The following is a 27,491-nucleotide window of genomic DNA, read 5'->3' on the forward strand; positions in this document are numbered from 1 at the left end:
AAGGGGTCTAATATAAATGCACTGTGTCTATGTCTCTGTTTCGCTTTTACTTTTTTCCATACGTGTCCTAGTTCTACGTTGCCCAAATAAAAGATGGCCGCACAGGCGCTGGATCTTACCATCGAGATGGAGGCCTAGAGGAGCCCTGCGTGGGGGCCTGTGGGCTGGGACAAACGCCCTATCAGCCGGCTTCCGTAAAGGAAGTTTGGGGCGGGGCCGGCGGTCGCGAGTTCCTGCGCTTGCGCAAAGATGGTGGAGGAAGAGAAGAACCTCCGCGTGGTTCGTTGTGGCGGCAGCGAGTTGAACTTTAGGAGAGCGGTGTTCTCTGCAGATTCCAAGTATGAGGCTACCGCGCATTGCCGGCATGCCGGACTGAGGGGCGTGAGTCCTCGCGGAGGGGCGGGGGCGGGGGCGGGGAGAACTGTTGGGCGCGCCCAGATTCGCCAGCCCGCGGTGCTGGGTTGGGAAAAGGGGCGCGCGTGCGGGAGACCCCAGGACTCCCGGGAGGGAGCCGGAGCCTGTGTGCTGTCAGAGGAGTGAGAAACCTCTCAGGCCCCTGGCACCGCCGGCTGGGGCGCGCTTCCCCCGCCACACCCCCGGACCTGCAGGTAGATTGAGGGGCCCCCGGGGCGGACCCACGTGTCTAGAATCGGCTCGGCGTTGGGGCGGCTGGGAAGTGGTTCAGGCACGCATATGTACGCTGCTGCTTCTGCAGTACCAAGAGGAAAATCCCTCTCTCCGACCGTGACATGTAATTACTGAACGTTTTAAGATTCCGACTTCTCCACACTTCCCAACCCCTGAAAAAGGTATCGTGGCAACCTTTTTGGAGCTTTGCGTGAAAACTGGTAATAGATTCTGTGAAGGATGGTAACATACTTAAGCCCTGGTCCCCTTCCTCAGGCGTCCACTGTAGCTGGAAGCTAAACTACCCTCCGGATTCGAAAGCCAGTTTATTCATCGTGTGCCCTTTGCAAGGTCCTTAATTTCTGCCTCCGTTGCCTCATCTGTAAAATGGGAATAACATTTGGTAGTCCATCTCATGGGGTTATTGTGAGGATTAAATACCTTAATACATACAGAGCAGGTAAAACAGTGTCTGGCAATTACTGGTTCTGTGTATATCACCATCAGTATTGCCCTATTGTCAGCAGCATCTCCAAGTGACACAATGTAGAAAGAGGTTATCGAATCGCTTAGTTATGGACACTTAGTAAAAATTCTTTTCTGCCTTGAAAGAGTAGAGATAGTGCCTTATGAAAGTTTATATTCCCCCACAACGTCTTATGGTGTGCATCAGATAGTTATTGAATATATGCATAGCTAAAAATTCCATAAATTGCCTTAGAGGCAAAAAAAAAAAGGATCCTTGGTCTTTACAAGAAACAAGGTTTTGTTGATACTCATCTTGTAAATCAGAGGAAGAAATTGAGGCTTTAAGAGATTGCCAAAGTTCTGCCACTTTGGACTTACATCCAGTCTCTTCCTCCAGCGTACTGTTTGTACACCTTATTATATTGAGATCCATTGTATTTTGCTTGCTAAGTCCTACAATTCACTTTTGAGTATTTATCAGCGATGTATTTATAACAACCTGAGGTGACAGAAACTAAGGTAATTCCAATATTGATCCTATCTTCAAGAGCTTTCAGTCTAGTGAGGAAAGGAAAATAACCAGTAGCAGATGTTTCATACGGTGGCACTTTGGGAGCTCGTAAGAAGGGAGTACTTCACACTGGAAGGATGGACAGGGTTGATGAGCAAGTGATGTTTAGGCTGGAGAGGTGGATGGTATTTTGACTAAGGTATATGGATAGAAGGCATTCCGGTTAGGGGGCACAGTATAAGCAAGAAGACAGTGGTACAGTTAGCTTGTGGGAATGGTTTTATCTCCAGTTAAGATGTTAGAGGAGGGAGGATAACATGATTGTGTTTCCTCAAAAATACTAATCTGAAGACCAAACTATATAATATGTGATGGAGAGGTGAGAGGTGTGCAGGCTAGCATACTCAAGGTACAGTGATGGCATAGAAAAGGGAGTTGCACTGTGAGTTTGCCTTCAGCAGTAGGCTCTTGCAAAGCTAACAGGAGTTTTCCCCTTCAGTGATGTTGGGGGAAGGCATCCAGGCAAAGTGAGCAGCTTGAAATTGGGGAGGAGGGGTCTCATGTGTAAGGTCGGTAGAGTTGCAGCAGAGGGTAAAGGAAGTGGTAGAAGAGTGTAGACCAGGACTTAGAAGGCTAATGCCAGCATCCGAGCAAGAAATGACTTTGGCTGGAACTAAGGTCAGAGAGAAAAGACAGAGTTTGGGAGTGATTTAGCAATTAGGATTGATGAGAAGATGCTGGGTTCACTTTGGGCCGGATGAGTTTTAAGTATGTGTAAAACAGCCAGGTGGGCATAGCAGTTGTTAGGTAGAAATTGAAGACTGAAACTCGGAGATATCAAGATACTTTTATTTCTCTCTCTCTCTTTTTTTTTGTATATATAGAAGCTGATAATTAAAACCAGTTTTCTAGCAAATTAACAGGGTTATAATGAATTCACCAAGGACTTGAATATTATCTAACAGCTGCTGCAAAGGTTGGCTGCCTTATCCAAAAGGGAATAAGATAATTTTGTATTTTACCTCATGGAGCTTATCAAAAAAGCTGGACTAGTAAATTAAACAACAGAATCATAGAATTTTAGCAGCTTTCCCATAGTCAGTAGGTCCCCTCCTCAACTGTGGCTTTTCTGTCTGGCTTTCAGGGTCTTGCCCAATCTAGCTCAACTCTGCTTTTCCAATTTTGTGTGCTTCTAATACCCATTACGCACACTTTGCTAGTTACATAGGTACATTCCTTGGCTCATGGGTACCACGTTGTTATTTCCCTGCTTTTATTTATGTTACTGTTCCTTTTCCTTCCCAGCCCTTAAATCACACATCCTTCAGAACCTCATTTAAATCCTGGTTCCTGCTTGAAAACATCCCTAATTTCTTTCTTCTCCACTTCATCACAAAGATGATTGAGCCCTGTGTGACCGGCATTGTGGTGCTTTACACGCACTCCCGTCTACATGGTATAGGTATTGTTATCCTCATTTTACAGAAGCATTTATTGAGTGTTTGCTCTGTGTGATAAGCTTGCATTTGCATGCATTGTTGCATTTAATCCTTACAATAACTCCACAAGTAGAGAACAGTGAGGTTTAGAAAGATTAAGTAAGTTCTCTAACATCATTCAGCCTGTACATGATAAAGCTGGCATTCGAACCCATCTGTGTTTGACTTCTTAAAAATGCATCCTTTTCTACCACACCATATTTCTGTTATTATCTGTAATAACATACACACTTCCCCTCAAGGAGCTCACAGTCTGGTAGGTAAGATCTCTTAACATCGTGTGGAAAGTGCTGGGATGGAGCTAAGCACACCCCCCCAACACGCACACACAGGCACGTTAGGACGGGTACTGAGCAGGAATGAGAAGATGAGGGAGGCTTCCGGTGGAAAGACCCCTGAGCTGAACCTTAAAGAAGTAGTCAGAGAGACAGCATTTGGCATAGATGGCAGAATGTGCCAAAGCATGGAATGTTTCCTCGGGGTTTGCATTCAAGTAGTTAAAGCCATCATTCTCTGCTGAGGAGCAAGGAGGGAGGAAATATTTTCCTCTGGGGAAGCATATCAGAATCGGTTAGCTGGAGGGGGAGTTTTCTTGGTGAACAGTCCCTCCTCCCCATCTACCACCGGCTCAGGGAAACACTGCCCGAAGGGCCTGTTGATGCTTATGGGGGGGGGGCGGTTGTTGGAGTTGTGGACCCCTTAACATACTGTTCAAGTCAGAAAGTAGTTAACATACTGGGGTCAAACTTAGGAGTCTGGATCATGTCCTAAAGGCAGTGGGAAAGCATTGAAAGATTCTAATTTAATTGTATCTTTATTTAAGGAAGTGATAGAGTCAAGTTTATAAAGTTAGTCTGGTATGAGGGTGAAAGATGAATGGAAGGGCCACACCTGGAGACTGTAGGAAGCTCTTAAGAGTGGTCCAGGCTGGACATGGTAAGAACTGCAGCACTCACGGTAATGGAGAGAGGGGTCCAGCCAAAGGGGAGTGCTTATACCTCAGCTGCTTTGTTCATACTTTCTTGATCTTACTAAGCAGTTTCACGCAGCCACACCTCTTGGTTACAGCACTTGTGAGATGCATTCTGATTTCAGAGAGGTGAACATGTGAAAAAGCAAGTGTCTTAGAATTGATAAAATAGGATGATGAGCAACCGCAGTCAGCTTTAGAAGATTTACCCTTTAATTATTTTGTAATAATTATTTATAGGTTCATTTTATCTAATTAGTTTATAAAACCTTTGAAGATCAGGTAAGTTCTATTCAACAAAGTGGATTGGATATGGAAATTAAAGATAATTAACACCTGCGCCCTGTAGGAGCTTATGGCCTGGTAAGGGAAATGAGTATTTATTTAAACAAGAAAGTTAACATCGTTGATCTACCTTTCAGAGTTAATGAACTAAATGGTCTTAGATGCCCCATAGGACTTCAGCAACACACAGATTTGAATATACAGTTCTTAAACTATTATTGTGAAAGAAATCTCTGTTGCATGTTACAATCTTTCTGTCTTATTTTCAGGTACATCTTCTGTGTCTCTGGAGACTTTATTAAAGTTTATAGCACAGCCACAGAAGAATGTGTACACATACTGCAAGGGCACAGACATCTGGTGACTGGAATCCAGCTCAACCCCAACAACCATCTGCAGGTGGCAAACAATTTACAATTGAATATTTTAATATTGGCTTTATTTTTGTCAGGAAAATTTGAATTGAATTTGGCTGGGAAACTTTCCAGGTTATGATCAGGGAAAATATTTTGATTTTTCTGATTTAGGATATTTTTCACTTTTTTCTTTTAATTATGGAAACAGGGTCACTGCCTAGAACTGCATTGTTCATGGTGTGTAACCATTTGTTCACAGGATACTAATAGGTGTTACTTTAAAGAGGGGGTTCTTGGCTGTATAAGTTTCTGAAATTCAGAGTTTGGAACAGTTAAATGAATTTCTTGATTGTAGGTCTTCTCAGGTCCTTTATATGCATGGTAAATATCCAGAAGGGGTATATAGTCTTGGGTGTTTCTCAAACTTACTTCACCTCTGGACTCTTTGGTTTCTGGAATGCATCTTTTAAAATGTTGACTGATGAGAGGTATTGATTTTGTAGACCTAATCCTTTAGAGATGAGGCCCTTTACTGTTAATGCAGATGTCACCTAATCTTAAGGCCAGTATCTAGATAAGAAGAAGGGATTCTTTAGTAACCAGTTAATTTCAGGACAATTTTAGGACTTTGGCGTCTATTGTAGTTTGGACCTCCCCACTCCCCGCACAAAGTAGCCCTTACTTTTCAGAATTCAAGAATTAAATGGTCGTTTTAATGCTGTTCTTAAGTTTCAGCAAAGCTACTAGAGAGTTATCTCAAAAATACTCTTGCTCTAGTTTTTGATCAATTTCTTTTCTGGATTAGTTACAGCCAACTTGACAGTTACTACTTGATTTAATAAAAGATTTGCATTGCCATTCACTATTTTATCATAAAGGAAGTAGGGCATAAAGTAACACTGATCTTCCTAAAATTAAATGAGCTACTCCTGAAAAATCACAGTTAAGTAGCTTTTCTGCAGGATTCAAGCACACATTTTATCCTTGCAGTCCTCTGAGCATTTGAGAAAAAAGGTTATGTTAATGTGTACTGTTTGTTTTTTACAGCAGAAATTAAAATTGGAATTTGTGAAGTCTATATTACTAAGTTTCATAGCAAAAAAAAAAGCTACACATTGCATGAAAGATCTATTTCATGGAACTGAAAGTTAATGAAGTTAGAGGGGGACAGCGTAAATAGCAGGTCTGGCTGAGGTAAAGGGATGGGTGCCAGGGGTTCTGTGGACTCTGGAGGGTCAGTATTTGTGTTTTGACAGTGATTGTGTTTGCCGTGTTACATTTTACTGATCTGTGTTCATGATTTTTATATGTAGTAATTCTGATGTATGCTTTCTATGTAATATAATTCTTTTACTTGAATAGTTAATATTTTCTTACTCCACCATTTTTCATTTCAGTTCTCTGATTCCATGGCAGAAATCTTTAAATTGCCACTTTTGTTCTCAATTAAAGTATAGTTAATTTACAACATTATATTAGTTTCAGGTGTACAACATAGTGATTCACTATTTTTATAGTTTATACTCCATTTAAAGTTATTACAAAATAAGGGCTATAGTTCCCTGTGCTGTACTATATATCCTTGTTGTTTATTTGTTTTATACATAGTAGTTTGTATCTCTTAATCCCATACCCTTATCTTACCTCCCCTCCTTTCTCTCTCCCCACTTTTATCCACTAGTTTGTTCCCTGTATCTGTGAGTCTGTTACTATTTTGTTATATACATTTTTTAAATTTTTTAGATTCCATATGTAAGTGATAACGTGCAATATTTGTCTTTGACTTATTTCACTAAGCATAATACTCTCTAGTTCCATGCAGGTTGTTGTTGCAAATGGCAGAATTTTATTCTTTTTTTAATGACTGAATAGTATTCTATTACATATATATAACACAACTTCTTTATGCAGTCATCTGTCGATGGGCATTTAGGTTGCTTCCATGTCTTAGCTATTGTAAATAATGCTGCTGTGAACATTGGGGTGCATGTGTCTTTTCTAATTAATGTTTTCATTTTTTTCAAATATGTGCCCAGGAGTAGAATTGCTGGGTTATGTGGCAGTTCTGTCTTTAGTTTTTAGTTTTGAGGAACCTCCATACTGTTTTCCATAGTGGATGCACCAAGGTACATTCCCACCAACAATGTACAAGGGATCCCTTTTCTCCACATTCTCACCAACATTTGTTATTTGTAGACTTTTTGATGATAGCCATTCAGACAGGTGTGAGATGATACCTCATTGTGGTTTTGATTTGCATTTCTCTAATAATTGTGATGTTACACATCTTTTCATGTGCCTGTTAGCTAACTGTATGTCTTCTTTGGGAAATGTGTGTTCAGATTTCCTGCCTGTTTTTTAATTAGTTGTTTTTGGGGGGTTTTTGTTTGTTTTTTTTTTGTTTTTTTTTGTTTTTTTTTTGATACTGAGTTATATGACCTGTTTGTGTATTTTGGATATTAACCTGTTTTTGATCATATCATTTGCAGATCTTTTCTTCCATTCAGTTGGTTGTCTTTCTATTTTGTCTGTGTTTTCCTTTGTTGTGCAATAGCTTTTAAGTCTAATTAGGTCCCATATGTTTATTTTTGCTTTTATTTCTTTTACCTTAGGAGATAAATTTTTTTATTTTGCAAAAATGATATAAATAAATGATTTCATCTCTTTAAAGCTAATAATTGATGAACAGGCAATGCCTTCTTAGTCAGCACATAATTTGTTTGATATCTTAATATGATGTAATATCTTCTTTTTTTTAAAATCAGTTTTGTACTATTTTTACCCTTTTAGCTGTATTCCTGTTCCTTTGATGGCACAATTAAACTGTGGGACTATATAGATGGCATTTTGATAAAGGTATGTGGATTGAGCTTCCATTTTCATTATGTGAAAAAGAATGGCAGCATAATTTAGTGACACACGGCAACACAATTTAATAACAGACATTTTATTTCCTTCTGTAAGGCCTAATCTTTTAGATTGCCTTCCTAAACAAGTCATGAAATTCAGCTACCATAAAAGAAAGATAACTTTGACTATATAAAATTTTGAACTAACCAAAAAATGAGCAGTGAAACTGGAAGAAAATACTTACAAGAGATATTACCCCTAATATACAAAGAATTACCAAAACCAATAAGGAAAAATTAATAACCCAATGGAAGAAAATTGGTGTAGAGTAGGAATATAATGCACAGAAAAAAAATAACAAATGGCCAATAAACGTGAAAGGATGCTGGACCTTGTTAGTAATTAATTAAAGAAATGTAAATTTAAAAGGGTAACACAGCATTTTTCCCTGTCAGTTTAGCCAAATTGCAGACTGAAAAAAATATAGTGATGAAGTGTAGAGAAACAGATACCTTTGTATCTGTATAGTCAATGAGAATGACACTGAAAATGAATAAATACCTTTTGCTCCAGCATTCTCACCTTTAGGAATCTCTTGTGAAATATTGGCAGGTATATATAATCCTGAAAACATTGTTCATGGTAGAAAAATTGAATATAATGTTAATGTTAGTTAAAATTTGATACTCATTCAGTAGAATACTGTACAACCATTGAAAAGAAATAGATCTCTCTGTATTAATTTGAACAATACATATTCAGCAAATATGTATGGAGTGTCTCCTTAGGTCAAGTTTTCTTTTGATGTAGGCAATATAGCAGTGAGCAAAATGGATTTTAAAAAATCCCTGCCCTTTATGGAACTTATTCGGGGCAGGAGGCAGAATAAACAGTATGGTGCTCTTTATCTTTCAGACTTTCATAGTTGGACATAAACTTCATGCCCTTTTTTCTCTTGCCTGTGCTGAGGACTCTGTCTTTGTTATAATAAATAAAGAAAAGCCAGGTATAGTATAACTAATTCATTTCATTTTATACGGCATTGAGTGGCTCTTTTCATTTTAGTTTCTCAAATTTAACATTTTGGTTTTAGTTTGACATTAACAGTGTTTGGAGATGGCATTTAAATTGCTTTCACCATCATTGCATTCATTTGGGGGAGGTTTTGTGTTATTTTTGAAATATGCAATAAGGGAATGATTCTATATGGTGGTGATAATGGACTGCATGGGTCCAGTTTTAAAGCTGTTTTGAACTACAGTGTGTCTTCCTATTGAACTTAAATCTGTCATTCTTAAGCATCACTATCATTTTTTCCCATCATTGAACACCCGTTTGTTGATCTTGAATCTGTAGGAAATGGTATAGAAAACATTTGTTAGAAACAAGTAGTGTGGCTAAATTATTACTATATTTTCACTCTCACTGGAACATTATTCCATTGAAACTGTAATGTTTCAGAGCATTTTAGGAATTCCTGCGATATCTTCAGTGGTTATGAATAATTATTCTTTAGCAGTGAATTTAATACATCAGAACACTGACATGAAGGATATATCCAAAGAATTTTTCTAATCTCAGACTTCAAGAATACCACTGCACCGTTTGGTGTTCTCCATAAAATATAGTTGTATTTAGATTTCAAAGTACAAAGCAGCTTTAACCTGGTCACTAGGTGGTCAGCAAAGCTGGCTCATAGCTCATTAGCTAAATGAGTGGTGGTGGTGATTTGGAGTTTTTGTTATGAAAATAGTCAAAACTGAAAGCTAAATTTTTTTTTTCTTTTTTTTTTTTTAAGCTTTAAGTTATTTGGGACCAACTCTGTTAATGCATAATATTTTATCAAAAATGTGACATGAAAGAATAAAAAGCTTTAAGTTTAGTTTTCTTATGTGGCCCATAAACCATCTTTGAGCAAAAGAGGGACGTGATCAGTAATAGAACACTGGCTTCTGTGGTGAGAAGAGACTAAAGGAGGCCAAGGGTAGAAGTGGGAAGAGCTGTTAAGAGATCACTGCTCGTAACAGGATGTGAGACATGGTCATGGCTTCACACTTGGTGGTGGTGGCAAGAGGTGGTGAAAAGTGATGGAATTCTGGGTGTCTTTTGAATATTAGAGCCAGCAGGGTTTGCGGATGGTTTGGTATGGGGCGTGAGAGAGAAGTGGGAGCACTCAAGGATTTAGTCTAAGCAGCGAGGTAGATGGTGCCATTTCCTCCAGTGGGCAACGTGGGGAAGACTAAGTTCAGAACAGAAAAGAAGGGTTAGAGTTTAGACATGTAAACTGAGCCTCTGAAAAGACTAGAAGAATTGAGTTCTGAGCATATAATACGGAGGCTGAAAAACAGAAAAAAGTGGTAGATCGGTATGTTAACAATTTTATATTCATTACGAAGTCTAGGAGGATAAGGAGACGGCATAGTGAAATACAGCTGTTTCTCCCCAAGGAGAAATGTTTTAAATGGGGTGCAAAGAGAAGAACGTGTCAATTTTACAGAAAAGGAGATTTATCCTACAAATGTGTGGCAAGCACACAGCATTTCTGAAAGCTCTCTCATGGTTTGCTGCTTTGGGCTGCTTACTTCACCAGTATGTCATATTTTATCTCCATTATAAAGCTCAGCTCAGTTCTTTGGAATGTACCAGTAAAACAAATTGTGCTTCTACATGTATAAAGAGTGTGTCTGTGTGTGTGTGTGTGTGACTTGTGGGTTTAGACTTCCATTTAAAACTTGTATATTCAAATGAGGAGTCCAACTTATTCAAGATAACCTAGAATTATTCTCTTGGCATCAGATTCTAGTATACCAGTTAATAGTTTCATATGAACAAAGGCACATCTTGACTTTCTCTAGAGAGGCTTTATATTAATATAGCTGCCTTTGGCTAGATATATTTCAGCTGGTTTCAGTGAAACTACCAAGATCATCAAGTCAGGAAATAGAAGCTAAGGAGCTCTCCATTGTTTTGGATTACATAAACCAGTCACCCAAGTGCATTGCCTTTGGAAATGAGGTAAAGTTTGTTTTGTTGGTTTTCTTTTTTATACATAAAATCTCTTTCCTGCAGTGTCTCCTTTATGTTATAGTGATTTAATATTGCCTTGAGTTACAGTATTTTTGTTAGTAACTAAGAAGGCTGTCTTATTTCTTTAACATGTATTTGTAGTATAGACTTTTTTAGGACCATCCTAATTTTGTACATTCTGTCTTAACTGCTCTTGTAAATTCTCTAATTGTCAAAAAAAAAAAACAATGTTTTAGCATTTGTACTGTATTTCTTAGCCTGTACCATGTAAAAGCCACTGAAATCAGTTTATTATAAACTTTCTTCCAAAAATATGAGCTCCATGGCTATAAATAGAATGCCTTTGTAGAAAATTTGGAAATAACAGAAAAATATAGTGAAGAAATTGTCTCACCAGTGATAATATTTGAGGAATCTTTTTCTAGACTTTTTCCTAAATATATATAAAATAACTTTTCTCAGACTGAATAATTATCTGAATAATTATGTTTTTCTTCATTTAATATTGCAGCATGAGTGTGTACTTAAATGTTCATCAAAAATAATGACTGTGTGATGTTTATACCATGATTTATTTACCCGTAGCTATTAATAATCACTATTTGTTAAACTCAAGTACCATTAAAAGCCCCCAGATAGCATTGTGGTGGCATGTTTCTTTAGTCGTTAAATTTTGTAGCATTTTTTTGGCTTTGTTCTGAAAAGGGTTTATTTCTTAAAGTGGAGAAAACTCTTTAACATTATAAACGTTATTTTTCTTTGGTGGCATAGTCATCAGTTAAATACAAATTAAAACCATAGTGGGATACCACTTCACGTCCATTAGAACAGATTAAAAAAGAGTGACAGTACTGAGTGGTGACAAGATATGGGGCAAAGCCATTCTGTTTGAATTCTGTTACAAAACAGGCAGAGAAGTAGGCTATGGTGATAGAAATCAGTAGTTGCTGGAAGGGCTGGTGGCATTGGGGAATGACTGGAAAGAGGAACCAGGGAACGTTCCAGAGGTTAAGAAAATGTTCTCAATCTTGATTGTGATGGTAGTTACATGGATAAACATATGTCAAACGTTGTATTTTATTGTATATAAATTGTGCCTTAATAGAAGTTTTTAACCATTATGCTTAAAGCCAGAGTCTAGTTTTAGGGTTTAGGACCTATGTTCATCTTTTAATTTTCTGTGATTATTTTTAAAGTAGGATTATTATTCCCATAGCCAAACTGTATTTCATTTTAACATACGCTTAATCTGCAAAAAGTTTATTGTTACTGTGGTAACTTTTGTGATGAAAATATTTCTTCTTAAAGAGTGTTGATTATTTTTGTGAATGCTGTCTTCTCTTTGAAATACCAGGGACAATATGTTGCTGCAGTACGAGACTTTTACTTGTCTGTTTATTTTTTCAAAAAGAAAACAACCTCACGGTAAGAATTCCTTTTTAAAAGCTTTTTAATTACCCAAGAGTTTGGTAAAAATTTTATTCATCCTCATACTTGTGACCCAGAGCTGTTTATATTTCATGTTACAGGTGGTTGTGAAACCACAAGATATAGAGGTAAAGTTTTTAACCAAGGATGGTTAAAATCGTCAGTCACAAAATCCTAGGGAGCTTTTTCCAGCCAAAACCCCTTGTGCACTTAGATTCTGCTGTGCAGACTTGTTGTCAAAACTGGATGTGGTTTGAAAAGGCTTCCTTTTTGTCGTTCTATAGCTATCAGAATGAACACAGACTTTGGGATACTTGGGCTTAAAATGGGTCAAATTAGTCCATTTGAACCTAAAGCTTAGCTTTAACAGGAAATTTGAACAAACTACCCACGCAGAAAGCTGCAAAAAGGACTGTTCTTTACTTCACTGTCAGTGGCCTCCATAGACAAGTTGTTACAGTAGAATGTTATTCACATGTTTATATTGTGTATTAAGAAATGTTTACAAAAGTCTTGATTCTTGATCACAATTCTTCTTAAAAATTGTGCATTTATAATCAGTGAATTCTGAGAGCTCTCCAGTTTGTGTTAAAGGTATCAACTCAAACTGGAGCGAATTAAGTAAAATTTACTTAATTACATCACACTTACCACAAACTTTAATAATCAAGGGAAAATTTTTTTCTTCTAGGTTTACTTTATCATCATCAAGAAATAAGAAACATGCTAAGAACAATTTTACATGTGTAGCATGTCACCCAAAGGAAGACTGCATAGCAACTGGTCACAAGGATGGCAAAATTCGTCTTTGGTAAGTTAACTCATGAACAGCATGGTGATCATTTATTTACTTTAAATTAGTCCTGCAGAAAAGGGGTATCTCTGGGTGCAGGGAAAAGGACAGAACTGAAAAGCAACAGTGGATAATAGATACTAGGCTTTGCTGACATCCTCCCTTCCTCTGCATTGCACAGACTTATATTTTAAGATTTCTAACCTTGGCCCTGGGAGTAAGATTCTATTTTGCCTATAATCATTTTATTGAAGAGAACTTTTTGTCAGCTTTTAAGTGAAAAAGAAAGTAACAATCGTGAATCTTGAACTAGTAGGATCCTGTGATACCCTATTTGCAGAAGTGACTGGTTTAGAAATAGATGTACTTTTTGCACATTAAGACCAGTAAGCTCGATAGTGTTCATTATATTCAGCATGCCATTATTTTCCTAATTTACACCTTTGGTCAAATTAAGAATTTTTATTTTCTCCAATAGGAGAAATTTTGATGATGAAAAGAAATACACATACACATGTTTACATTGGCACCATGATTTGGTTATGGATTTGGCTTTTTCAGTGACAGGTAAGTTCAAGTTTAATAATTAAAATGAATTTATGAAGTGTGTGAACCAAATATTTTAATTCACTGTGTTTATAGTTTGAAAGGTTTAGAATTGCATGGGCCAAATAAATTGTAAACACTCGTGTATCACCCCTGTGTCTGAGGCTTTGCTCAGCACAATACCGTAGACTTAAGGTTTCAGGGCCCTTCGGAGTATCAGAGTGTTTTTCTAGTTATTGGTCAGTAACAAACTAGATATTACTGGAAAGGAAAAATCCCTGGACCAGTGATCTCTAAATCTTTTGTCTTACAAGTATATTAAAAGATACAAAGACACTAGTTGGTGTATTTTAAAAAATGGTTCTCTAACATGATAGGAAAAATTAAAATGTCAGTTATACTTTTCTGTTTTTTTCCCCAAACACTGTCCTTTTCTTTTCTTTGGGTGGATGAGAAGGCAGCAGTCTGCTTAGTGGTGGCCGTGAGTCTGTCCTCGTTGAGTGGCGCGAGGCGACAGAGAAGAATAAGGAGTTCCTCCCCCGTTTAGGAGCTACTATTGTACATATCTCAGTGTCTCCAGCGGGGGATTTGTTCTGTACTTCACACTCCGATAACAGTAAGTCTGAATTTGTTGTCCTAAGGAAACATAATTTGTGTAATGTCATAAATTAGTTAGCATCTATTGGGGATGGAAGATAAGAGACCTCAAACTAAGAGCATAGGATGTAAGAAACATTTTTTTCTTCCATTTCTCCTTCTCTCTCCAGCCCTTTTTGTCCCTAGATGCCACCAGAGTCCAACATTTCCAGAATTGTTTTTGTGAAAGTGTAGGGCTAAGTGAATTTGGTTATTGTTGTTGACACTTACATTTAAAATCTTTTCATGTGGGATGATGGGGGAGTAAAAGAAAGGTTTTAAAGTGGGTATTTGTGTTTTTACAAATATAATGGCATTTTTTAAAGAATGCTTTGAGGCTTTCCTTTGATACGGCCATTATCTCTGTGTGGAAGTCTATGGATTCTGACAAAGACTCTTAACAGAAAAGCCTTCCTCCCCACCCCTAGTTTTTCTGTTAAATCACAAAATATATTCCTGATTTTCCAGTAACACTCCAAGAAATTGAACATGTTTGGTTGTTGTGTATTCTGGTATATTTCAGAGTGATACAAATTCACAATTTTTTTTTTTACCTTGAAAGTCTGCCTATTTATATTTTGGCGTTTTTTGGGTTTTTTTTTTTTCCCCACAGAGATAATAATCATTCACCGGAATCTTGAGGCGTCCGCAGTAATTCAAGGCCTAGTGAAAGGTATTGTAGACCTCACTGGATTTGGAATCATGTACATTTTTTAAAGTGAATGTTTGTCTGATGTCAGCTATTACTCACTTTTTTTTGCAGACAGCAATATCTTTACTGGTTTGATGATTGATCCAAGAACTAAAGCTTTGGTTTTGAATGGAAAACCTGGCCACTTGCAGTTTTATTCTCTACAGAGTGATAAACAGCTATACAATGTAAGACTTTGATTCATTAACCAGCCTTGAAACTAATGAAAGTTCTTTACAGCACTACGGGGGTCAAATAACTTATTTAGGGGCTTCTAAAACTAGCCCCTGTGCCTCTGTCATTTGAACATAGTATTATCAGTTGTTTACAGCATAGTTCTGACGAGGCCACAGATGCAGCTAGTCTATGTGTAAGCCAGTTGGCACTCTTGCATGGGCTCTGTCTTTCTGTCTTGTTCTGTTTCAGACTACACCCTAATTAACTGCCCCACGTATCTGTGCCTTTGTGTTACAAGGATAGGAAGGGAGAATATGTGGATTGACAGTATAAATATGTCTCTGCTTTGTGTGAAACAGTGTCATATGTGCATGCTGAAGAGAAAGTTTTCAGCGAGGCTAAGAGGAGCGCTTCCTATAATCCTAATAAATGCAATCCAGACTTCCCTCTTTTTCTTCAGTGCCCCACAGTACCCGTTATAGATTTCTATCATAGCCGCTGTAACACTTGTCTCTTTTATCTCCATCACCTTTAAACCCTTCGAAGAAAGGAAATGTATTGATCTTTGTACAATTTCTAATACAATGCCTAGAAATAGTAGGCAATTGATACATGTTTAGTGAGGAGATAAGAAATGGAAAAAAATTATAAATAAAATGCTGGTCTACTTGCAACTTTTTTTTCACTTAAAAATTGTAGGTTTTATTTTTGCTCTTGTTTCTAGTGATATGGAATTTAGCATTGAGAATTTATTAAAGCTGTTTCTTCTTAGAAACAAGAGAAAAGCATTACTATAAGCTAAAGGTTCTGTTGTGTCATATAAATGGGTCATGGTCATTACTAAAATTCAAGAACATTGAAGGATAATCACTGAATTGGTACTGTATAATGTGCTCCAGTTTTTTAGCAGTTTCAATGTCTGTAACTCATAATTAGTTCATTTTTCATTTTTTGTAAAAATCTGTTACTATACATTCCAGAAGTTATCTGTGATGTGGTTAACATTTCTGTATTCACATTAATAAAAATTTTGAATTTTTTTTAACCCATCAGTTAGATATTATACAGCAGGAATATATCAATGACTATGGTCTGATCCAGATTGAGCTAACAAAGGCTGCATTTGGCTGCTATGGCAATTGGCTTGCAACAGTGGAACAACGTCAAGAAAAGGAAACTGAGCTTGAATTGCAGATGAAACTGTGGATGTACAATAAGAAAACACAAGGGTAATACCGCCTGTATAGCTGTTTGATTTCAGAGTAGAAAGCTACTTGACTTTCAGTTCTGTGGTTTCAATTATTGGTCTCTAGGGTGTTTCATTTTGATAAGTTTTAAATGTAGAGAAGGAGGTGATTTCCCAGTAGCACCTTTAAGCTTTCTGCTCTGAGAAAGCATTGTTGTCCTCCAAGTTCCAGTGTTTCCTTGTTGCATAAATACAAAAACGTGGGCAGGTGACACACCTCAAGAACACATAACCTAATTCTGGCAAATCCAGGGTTAGAATCCAGATGCCTTAGTTCCTTTGCTTTTTTATTGATGTTACGCTACCTTCTTTGGAAAAATGGCAGTAGGTGGTGGAGGTGTGGTTGCTATTAGCTTCGATTAGATAAGGAGCCCTCTGGCTTCTTATACGGTGGCTGTAATGGCCATTTATCAAGTCCTTGTGGTGTCAAGAACTAGGCTTAGTGCTTTTGTGCTCATTGTCTTATTAATCTTCTCAAGAACCCTCTGAGATAAGCCTGTTGTCACACTTTACAGGTGAGGGATCAGGCCCTCTCACAGCTCCTATAACCTGGACTTTTTAAAAGTCACGACACTGTCTTACCCTTATGTTCTTTGAAGAACACAGTGCCAGCATAGGTCATGTTTCATTCACAGGCATGCCCTGTCAAGCCAGAAACACGCTTTGAGAGGTAGTTTGGGTGACTATGAATATTAAATATAAACCGGGGCAGTTTGACATAGGTAGTTTTCTTTCTGTATCTTCTTGCCACAAGTAAAGGCTTTCACAGCCATTTCCTTTCTTGCTTATTTTCAAAATAGGTGGGTTCTGTGTTGTACACAGTTTTCCTACAGTTTAGTTCAGTAGCCTTTAAAGTATCATTTTTTTTTTGATGACTCCTATTTCATACTCATTTTGGTTCCAGTAAGTTGACTGCACACATAATCATCTGTATGTTACATAAGTTAATGAGCACAGAGGTGCTTTGTTAGGACTCTTTGCATCCTATGGCCACTAGTGACAGAGCACTCAGTTGTCATTTTAGGTGATAATAAATCAGTCACCCATTCTTAAAGATGCTATTGTAAAATTTGCAATATATAAGAAGTTCTTAATACTCAGATGGCAATATATCATTTTGTCTTGGTTTTAAAATTAATTGGCGGTTTCCTTCCTACTAGGTTTGTTCTTAATACAAAGATTAACATGCCACATGAAGACCACATCACAGATCTCTGTTTCTGTAATGCAGAAAAATCTGAAAACCCCACCTTGGTGACAGCAAGTAGAGATGGTCACTTCAAAGTGTGGATATTAACAGACGATTCTGATATATACAGTAAGTTAAGTGAATATAGTAATGTCTATATTTAGTGCACAATTTTAAGAATTGATATTTCTTTCATGAATTGTATCCATTCTGGGAGGACGTTAATTCTATAGGATATTGCTCAGTTTTAAAACATTTAAGAGAGACCATTTTTTCCCCCCAGATCTTTACTTATTTTATGACGTTCTTTATTAATCATGTGTTGATTATTGTAGCTTGTAAGGGTACAGTAAAAAAGGGCTTTTGCTATTAGTCCTTTCATTGTTCCACAAGAGGAGGGGTCAAGATCTCTTGCAAGAGGCATAAATTTCAAATCAGTCAGTGCTTTGTAGCACTTCTAACTAAAATTTTGAGGAGGAAGTTTTTGCTGTGTTTCCTTGTTTCTTAATCCATACTTCTTACAAATTTCCTAAAATGTTATTTAGCATTTACACTATTTCTGAATTCTATTGTGTATATTTCCACAGGAAAAGCTGTTGGCTGGACCTGTGATTTTGTGGGTAGTTACCACAAATACCAAGCAACTAACTGTTGTTTCTCCGAAGATGGCTCTTTACTAGCGGTTAGTTTTGAGGAAATAGTTACAATATGGGATTCAGAGACATGGGAACTTAAGTGTACATTTTGTCAACGAGCTGGGAAAATAAGGTAGGTAAATAATTTGGGAAGTATGAAGTATTGTGGCTTTTTTAATTCAAGCAAGTCTTTGTACATAAACTTTAGTGATAATTTATGCTTCCTCTGAAGGTATGCTGTGGGTCAGTGGGGCCAGCAGCTGACCAAAATGCTGAGAAGCAGCAAATGCTGGCTGTATGAGCCATCTGCTATGATTTATCTATTTCTGAAATCAGGATTAACTTTTAATTCTTGGCCTGTGGGTTTTTTCCTTTGTAATAAATACTTTTCATAGTTGTACTGCATAACAGTAGAAGCTATACATAAGCCTCAGTAGATCCAATGTTTATTTTCATAACCATTCATCATTCATTTTCATAAAAACAATGTTATGCTCAAATTCCTTTTTTCTAATAATGGCAAGGGAGTATAACAGCAATATCTTCCATTTTATTTCCGGTAACTTGGGCATTTGAGGGCAGAATAGCAAATGGCTAATTGTTTCTAGTTTCCAACATACCTAATACTGAATTTACTTTGTAAAACTGTCTTCAGAATTCATATTGCAAATTTTCCTCTTGAGGCAAATGAGCATAAAAAGGGTTTTGTTAAATGACTTGGTACATTTCACATACTTTTTCTCTATATGTGTTCTTTGTTATACCATACAGCATAGTAAAGAAAAGAATTAGTAATCAAATTGTTTCCCCAAAGAAACGAAAGAGCTAAGTAAACCTTTCCTTTTGTACACCTTTACCCCTTTTTTCTGCAGGATAATTACTAACAAAAACATATGTGTCTTGTCTAAAAATCTGCATTGCACAAAATAAAAACCATTCGGGAAGTCTGCAGTCCTTTGTAACTAAGTGTGCTAGAACTAACTGTTGTTAACTTCCTTGTTTTAATCTAGGCACCTTTGCTTTGGGAGATTGACTTGTTCGAAGTATCTTCTTGGTGCCACTGAAAATGGCATTCTATGCTGTTGGAATCTGCTCAGTTGTGCATGTAAGACATTTTCTGCTATCAGGTGATAACAAAGCACATGGGAAGTGGCCATTAAATAATCTTTGGCATTTTAGGACTCCCGGGTGATATCATGTCTACCCAGAGAATAGAATTTTTTACGTGGTATATTATACCAACAAAATTTGGAGTGCTGTGCCTGTAATAATAGACTTTGATTACAGTTGACGCTTGAACAATCCAGGGTTAGGGTCACTGACCCTCTGCAGGGTCACAAATTTGCTTGTAACTTACAGTCAGCCCTCCATGGAGTCAACCAACCTTAGATTGAGTAGTAGTATAGCACTTGGTATTTTTTAAATCTACATGTATGTGAACCAGTGCAGTTCAAATCCATGTTACTCAAGGGTTAACTGTATTTATAAACTGCCTGATTGTCAGCACATCAGTTTTTTCCAGTATCTTCAATGTGTATGGCTGGCTGCTGTTGTCCGTATTCTCCATCCTCATAACAGTTGGAGGAATGTTTCTGCTAGTTCCGAATGCATAGTAACCCACAGTATCCCTGACAGCATTAACTTTGAATGTAGCCTAGCCAGTCCTAACAAATGTGGACTTTGTGGCATTTAATCTTTCAAGTATATGTTTGGGAGGTATGGTGGTTGCTTCATAATGAATGTGTGTGATACCGTTTTTTCTTACATTCTCTACAGTGATTTCTAGTTAACATTTTGCCAACATTTGGCGGTAGTGGAAAAGCACTAGACAGTAGTTGGCACTGAAATAATAATCACTTCATAGCATGTGGAAGGAGAACTTTGTTTTTCTGCTTCCTGCCCCTCACTTTAGTGCAGCCTTCCTTCCACAGATAATTTCAGTATATTCTCCGTGTGTTACTTGGCAGCGTAGAATCCCTCTTCCTAAGAATAACAGAATTGGTCGTCACAGTGAAGATTGAGTACCTACTTTAAATAACAAGCTTAGGAAAGCTTTTGGTAAATCTCTTCTTAGAAGTGAATCTCTTTTCTCCCCAGTGGAGTGGAGTGCAAAATTAAGTGTTGGAGTTATGGAACCTGATCCCAATTCAGAGAACATTGCTGTGGTCTCTCAGTCTCCCGTGGGCTCAGACTGTAAGTATGCACTGTATTTTGATAGTAAGAGGAAATCTGTTACCTTGTTTTCTTTTTAACATCTTTCATGTAATTTGAGTTAAACTCACCCTCAAAGCAGATGTCCATCTAAAGCCATTTGCCTGACTACTGCCCTTCCTTTCTAGAGTCCCAGCTCATCCCTCATTTTTCCACATGTCAATTCCTACTCAGCCTTCAAAAGCCAAGAGAGATTTCGCCTTTTTGAAGCATTCCTAAAACCCCTGAGGAGCTTTAATGTTCCTGCTCTATGATCTTAAAGCTCTTTCTACAGATCTCTGTTCTGTTGCTTAAGACAAAATACTGCCGTAGTATTTCAGTGTCTGTTTAGTAGGACCTGCTCATAGAAGCAGAGATTCTTCTTTCTCTTTTTCATCTTCAAAGCCATTATTCTAACCTGCTTGGCACATGGTAGGCATCCAGTAGAAATTTGTTGAATCAAAGCCTAAATAACCATGACTTGGGTAATTTACTTAATGGTATAAGTCTCAGGATGTGTGTGGTCTGCAAATCTGAGGCTAGAACCAACCTTGCAGGCAAAATGTTACTGTCTTTTTGTTTTTTCCCTCTAGTGTTTGTATTTAAACCTAGTGAGCCAAGGCCACTGTACATTCAAAAGAATATCTCCAGAGAGGAGGTCCAGTGGGGAGTGTTTGTTCCACGAGATGTCCCTGAATCATTCACCTCAGAAGCTTACCAGTGGCTCAACAGATCCCAGTTTTACTTCCTAACAAAATCACAGGTAGCCATCCCACCTCAGAAAAGGCAGTCATTTTGTACGTGTAATTTTCAGTTGCTTTAATATTCGAAAGTAATAGCCCATGGCAGGGGGAATAGGTTTATTAAAGGATTGCTCCTCCACCAACCCCAAATCATTTGATATGCTTATTAATACAGCATTATTACCAGTGGGAGTGTATGAGCATCACTTTACCCCACACCTTTGAGGCTAAGTATTACTTGCATCCGTTCACTCTGTGACAGCAAAAAAGATAATCTAGAATACTTTAAATTGTATTTATTAGCATGGCTTTTTTTTTTAATTTCAGTATTTAGTTTACCATAAAGAAATTAGTGACTTAAATTTGGTTCATCAGTTGAATTTTATTTTGTTACCAATTCTTAAATACTGTCTTTCAGAACAATCTTAACTGTCGCAGCAGTTAACTGTTTTAAATTTTTATTACTTTTCTGTATCAAGATGAGAAGTTGACCTCCTCTTTCTCTAACTTCAACATCTTATTTAGATTTGCACTCTACAACTTACTTTTGCATCATTAATTGACCTCTCTTTTCAGAGTTTACTGACATTCAGTACAACGTCTCCAGAGGAAAAACTCACACCAACAAGCAAACAGGTATGTTCTAGTCACCCATGCAGATCATGCATGTTGCCTCCCTGCAGAGATAAGGTTATCTTTTAGAACTCAGCTATGAGAAAAATGTCTTACCTGTCCTAAAATTGAATTTAAAATTATATACTTAGCAACTGCTTGCCTTTTTTGATGTCATAGTGCTCTTTGAAAATGTAGTTTTAATTTGTAATTATCAGTATTATATGCTTGTAAATTAAAGAGTCAAATAGTCTCAACAGGACTCATCAGGAAAAACTTTAGTATTACCACCACTTCCATTACTCACAAAGATGCTCTCAACTCTTTTAGCTGAAGTTTTTATTTACCTCCATATCTCTAAGAAATATGTTTATGTACTGCTAATTCTGGATATTTCAGATCTCAGTATTTGTTAACTGATCTGTTGAAGTTGAAGTTGTAGCTCTCTTTACACCACTCCCCCCATACACATAGCACACCCACACATCCTTCCTGTCCCCTAATTTTCCCAATATAGATAAACATTAAATTGGTCGGGTCAGTGTTCATCCTTAAACATGTAAACACAATTCATAGCTGAGCCATGTAGTAGTAAACATTGTTTTCCCTTTGTGACCAGCTTTTTTCCTCTGCAGTTAATGATTGCCTTCTTTTTTTATTTGCTTAGTTTTCTGTTTACTTCTCACCTAACTTACCTGCAAACTCCACCCTAGTTGTGTAAGTCTTCTCTCATTATTTTCAAGCACTAGGTATTCTTTTGAATCTTGAAGAACTATTTCCAAGAGCCTCTCACAGGCTTCATTCTGGACTGACTGCCCTGTAAGCCTGCACAGTAGTCATCTTAGGATCTACGTTTGCTGCCGTTCTGGGGGTGCACGTCACTTCTGCTGTAATAGATCCCAAGGTTTTCCTCTTTCTTTGGTCACTCCCTTGCTGTGATGAAGCACGTTCTGTTGGTGCATAGAAAGTAAATGTAAGACCTTGCATGTTTGGACATCCTTTTATTGTCTCCCATTTGATTGGTTGGTTGGGTAGAGTTCTAGTTTGAAAATCATTTTGTCTTAAGAACTTGAAAGATACTGTCTTATACTCTATCTGTGAACTGACTTATCTTCCTCTGAAAATTCATTGAATTTATTCAGTAATTTTTTAATTATCTACTATATATTCTAGATATTTGGAATGTATCAGTGAGCAAGAGAGTCAAGTCTCTAAACCTTCTGTGTTTATAGTCTTAACAGGAAGGTAAAGACAGAAGAGAAATAAGTGAAGTATGTAGTATTTTAGAAGGCAGTAATGGGGGGAGGAATGATATGAAAGGGAGTGTGGGGTGAAGGTGGCCATTTTAAGTAAAGCAGTCAAACAGGCTTTCATGAAAAGACTTTGGCTTTTCCTCTGAAATGTAGAGCCCCCTTGGAGGGTTTTAATCAGAAAACTGACTAAATTATTAGAATTACTTGTTTGCCTTCATTTTCTCTAGAACTATTATTTAGTACTGGACCATCTAGGATGGTGCTCTGATACCGTATTTTTTTCTTCTGTTTTCTTTCTATTATTGGGAGATTTCCTCTTTTTCATATGAGCTTCTGCTTTTTTTCTCTCTTACATGGTTCATTTCCATTAGGTTTTATTCTTAATTATTTTAGAGCTTTCCATCAGTCTGATGATCCCTGGCTGTCTGTTCTTGTTCAAAAGTGAGCAAAATGGCCATTTGGAGATTTTCTACCTGGGTGGAACGCGTCTCTGGCCTCTACTCTCTGGCTGAGGTATTATGAGAAAATCTCCAAAGCCATTATTTTAGGACTTTTTCTCTTAGGCTGGTCAAACTGCCCAGATAAAGTTATTTCAAGTTCTTGCCTGAAAGATGTCAGCCTGGCTGCCAGTGGTGTGAGAAGCACACTCTGTGGGGCACAACTGCCTTCAGCTGGGAAGACACCGCCCCGCCGCACACCAAGCAGTCCAGTCTAAGGACACACTTTGTTTCGCTCTCCAGAGAGCATACTGCCCGTCCCCTGCTGCGGTTGAGGAGGAGATCTGGAAATCTGAGTGCTCTCCAAGCAGACCTTCAGCCAGGCTACTTGTTTTGAGTTTCAGGGGTTTTTTTGGGGTTTGTTTGTTTGTTTACAGAGTGCTGTTACTATTAGGACAGTACTTTACAGAGGTGCTGCTACTATTCATACCAATTCTTGAGCACTTGCTGGATCCTACAGTATAAATTAGGATGCTTCTTAGCTTTCTCTGCCGCCAGCCTAGAATCCTGCTTTCTCGGGTCTGTTAAGTTATCTTACAGTCCTTCAGCCTGCTTTCCACCTTCCAGTATGTTACCACATCGCCCATTCTCTTTATCACTGTGGGTTTATGCCCTTGTGAAAACCCCTCTGCTGCCATTTTTGTAGGACTGGGGGAAGCAGCAGTGGTGGACGCGCATGTTCTGTCATCTAAGTGTCCACAGTTAGCTTCTCCCCGAGCACGTGGGCTGCTGGTCCTCAGCTGCTCTGCCTGTAAAGTGAAAGAATCGTAGTAGATAATTTCTACAGTTCCTTCCATCCTTAACACTTTGTAGTACTTCATATTGAGTCTATGGCAGTTCCTCCTTTTTACTGAAGTAATTTATTTCTCTTTGTCTTAAACCCTTACAGCTGTTAGCAGAAGAAAGTCTTCCGACAACCCCGTTTTATTTTATACTGGGAAAGCACAGGCAGCAACAGCAGGATGAGAAATTAAACAAAGCCTTGGAGAATGAACTGGAACAGCTGCCCTTAACAGAAAACATACCTGCAATTAGTGAGGTAAGTAATTATTAATTAGTTATTAATGTGAAGCATAAGTTTATTATAATAATAATTATTATTAATTAACTTTATAATAGGTATAATAGGTATAAAGTTAATAGTATAAATTAATTGCTTATACTAATGTGAAACACGTTAAATGCAATAAAGCACCTTAAGTTAGAGTTTTCATGCAATCAGTCTGTAACAATTAACTTGAGTCGTCATTTGTATACTGTACAACTTTAATCCCAAACCAAATGACATAAAACCGGATTCCGGATTACTGTGGCCTGACATGGGCGTGGGGGTGAGGAGATGTTTGCATAAATGTAGGAAGTTGGGCACAGATTGCTTTGGTTTGGTTTTCTGTGGGGAGAGCCTGCTGTCGACGGAAGCCTTGGCAGGTCATCCTTTTAAATGGAAACTTGTTTTCTTGCTTTTACTTTAGCTTCTTCACACCCCAGCCCATGTACTGCCGTCTGCTTCTTTCCTGTGCTCCATGTTTGTAAATTCATTGCTGCTGTCTACAGAGACTAAGAGGTGAGGCAATTCTTTAAATATGTTTAGATACTCTCTTGGGAAAGGAGATGGTTTCTGTTATCTTTGATACAGAATATTCTTTCCCTGTATTTCTCTTTTTTTTCTTCCTGCTTTAACCTGTAGTTAAAGGATATAAGATTACTAGGTCAGATAAATAAAATACTTTGAAAATAAATGTCAGAAAGAGATCTCTTCTGGTATGTTTTAAGAATGCAGTGTGTAATTCAGAACTACCCTTTTTATAAATTCACCTGCTCTTTCATAATAACCCATAATTTTTAAACTGTATTTAATAAGAACTTTCATGTATTTTGTTCATATTATATTTTTACATAGGTAACTTAAATTAGAAAGTTATTGTTTAGAAATATTTTTAATAGTAATTATTGTCTTTAACTCTGTTGCTGTTAAAGTGCTGAAGAAGTTCCTGATGATGCAGATATGGAAGAGGAAAAAGAAAGTGACGATTCAGATGAAGAAAATAATTTCACAGAAGAGGTCCAGGATACAAATACCACAGATTTGGGAGAAGACATTATACATCAGTTGTCAAAATCTGAAGAAAAGGAACTTAGAAAATTGAGGAAAGTGGACTACAGCTGGATAGCTGCCCTTTAAGACTTGGAGAATGGGGGTGGGTTCTTGCACTTTGTTTTTGTTGTTTTTTATTGTATGTTGATAGTCCAAGAATCTATTTTAATATTATTTCTGTTTTTAAAAATGTTAAAAATACTAACAGGCTTTACTGTTTGAATAACATACTATGAAGCTCTGTTCGCATCATGTTTTACAGCTGCTGTGCACATTCATATATACATCATCTCATTCGTGCTCAGTCACACATCAGCCTTTTAAAGTAGCTCTTTTCTTCACAGGTGATACAGCAGAGCCAGGACTTGAATTTACACAGCATGTGTCCCCTTATTTGCAATTTGGAGTAAAAGGTTTTAAAAATCAAACTTCGTTGATGATATTGTTTTAAGTTCAAGATTCATTTGGTGGCCAAATACGACCTGAACTGATGTGAGGTTTTCTGTAGCCTTAACTCATCCCTCTTAGTGTATTTATTTCTCATAGTGAAAATTAGAGAAATGATTTGATTATGGTGCTGTTTCACAGACCCCACTGAGGGTAACATATAATATGAGCTGCCTAAAATCTGAAAAATTCTAAATTCACGTCATGTGGCTCCATAACTTTCAAATAAGGGCTTGTCTACTGTACTTGTAAATCTAATTTCCATGACCGCCTTGGCAGATAAGAAGAGCTGGTATTACTCTTGTCAGTGTTATTCCTGTGTATACTGAGTCAAATAACTACTTTCTAACCAGAGTCCCATTGCTAGTAGAATGCAGGTCTCCTCTATGTTATGTTAAAGTATTGAGGTTGCTACATTTTAACCACTTAGCATATTCACAGAGTTACACATCCTTACTGCAGAACTCAACCCATTACCAGTCACTCTCAGCCTACCCCACGCCACACCCACCAACAGTTCTGTCTCTGCAGATATGCCTATTCTGGACTTTTCATACAAACAGAATCATATAATAAGTGGTCTTTGTGACTGGTTTCTTTTACTTCACATTCATTCTACAGAAAGTACAGCATGTATCAGTACTTCATTTCTTTTTATTAATTTAATTTCACCTGGTTATATACCTAGGAGCAGAATTTCTGAGTTACTTGGTAACTGTTTAATTTTTTAAAGAACTACAAAACTATTCTACAAATCAGCTGCAGCATTACATTATGTGGAGCATAAATTGTTCCACAGTCTGATCCATTAAATTTAGGTCCCTCTTGGGGGTTATTTTTTGAGGCCAGTCTTTGAGGTTCCTGTGAGGACTCTGTCTCTTCTCTTGGTTCTTTTTGGTAAACTAGCTGATGTATAGGTAAGCTTGTTTTCTTGGAGCTACTAGCCTGCTCTTAAGTGCTTACCACCAAAATCTCCATTGTTTTCAAGAATACCCTAAATTGGGGAGTTTGAGATTTGCAAATGTTAGCCACTATATGTAAAAGTAGATTTAAATATATATATATATTCTTAGACTTGAACTTCACTCTTTCAAATAATGTCACAGCTCTCTATTTTTACAGACTGCCTCCTGGGCAAAATCTTTCAGCCACTGCTCCTGAAAGGGGTGGGACAGGCACAGTAACCCCTTCTCTCAGTGTCAAAGTGACACCCCTGCTTTACAAATGGCAGAGACAGTAGCCTCTGGTTTTTGTCTCTCCTGACTGGACCCTCCCCTGCCAGCTGGGGCAAGGATGTCCGGAGTCCAGTATTCTCAGCCTGGGGAGTGGGGCTCTGACATAGTTACAAAGTCGTTATTTTGCCATGTTCAGACACTGACATGGTACCTCCAGGTTTAAGAAATATTTTTTGCAGTTAGGTATGAAAAGTTTCATACTTTAAAAATTATTCAAAGTAAATTTGGCTCTTTTTAAGTGTAGATCTTTCTGAGGAGTTAATCTCATACACCACAGCATGACAACCTTATTCTAATTTCTCCTGATACTAAAAAAGAATTTTTTTCCCCAGAGACAACTGTACAGATAAAAAGATAGTAGCCACTCTGTTCCTTAATATCTGGACTTTCAGGCCCAATTAATCAATCCATGAAGACTGGTCACCTTCTAGCCTCCCTCAGTTATCTGATTTATCTTTCAAGGCAGGAACCCATCACTTTGCGCT

The 27,491-nt window shown here is 37.5% G+C and overlaps 1 protein-coding gene across 1 annotated transcript; it reads left to right on the plus strand.

Annotated features, from left to right (window-relative positions):
- The first annotated feature begins 203 nt into the window (after positions 1–203).
- On the plus strand, positions 204–25,752 carry WDR75 (WD repeat domain 75). The gene is made up of 21 exons (XM_006209992.4): positions 204–338; positions 4,630–4,759; positions 7,507–7,572; positions 8,482–8,572; positions 10,457–10,581; positions 11,948–12,018; positions 12,713–12,832; positions 13,293–13,381; positions 13,818–13,976; positions 14,610–14,669; positions 14,760–14,875; positions 15,918–16,093; positions 17,271–17,428; positions 17,887–18,067; positions 18,945–19,039; positions 20,032–20,127; positions 20,718–20,887; positions 21,444–21,503; positions 24,119–24,268; positions 24,702–24,793; positions 25,207–25,752. The coding sequence occupies exons 1-21, from the start codon at positions 250–252 to the stop codon at positions 25,409–25,411; spliced, it is 2,499 nt and encodes an 832-aa protein (XP_006210054.1). The 5' UTR covers positions 204–249; the 3' UTR covers positions 25,412–25,752.
- The last annotated feature ends 1,739 nt before the right edge of the window (positions 25,753–27,491 follow it).

Source organism: Vicugna pacos, chromosome 5 (genome assembly GCF_048564905.1).
Source record: "Vicugna pacos chromosome 5, VicPac4, whole genome shotgun sequence".
Classification (NCBI taxonomy): Eukaryota; Metazoa; Chordata; class Mammalia; order Artiodactyla; family Camelidae; genus Vicugna; species Vicugna pacos.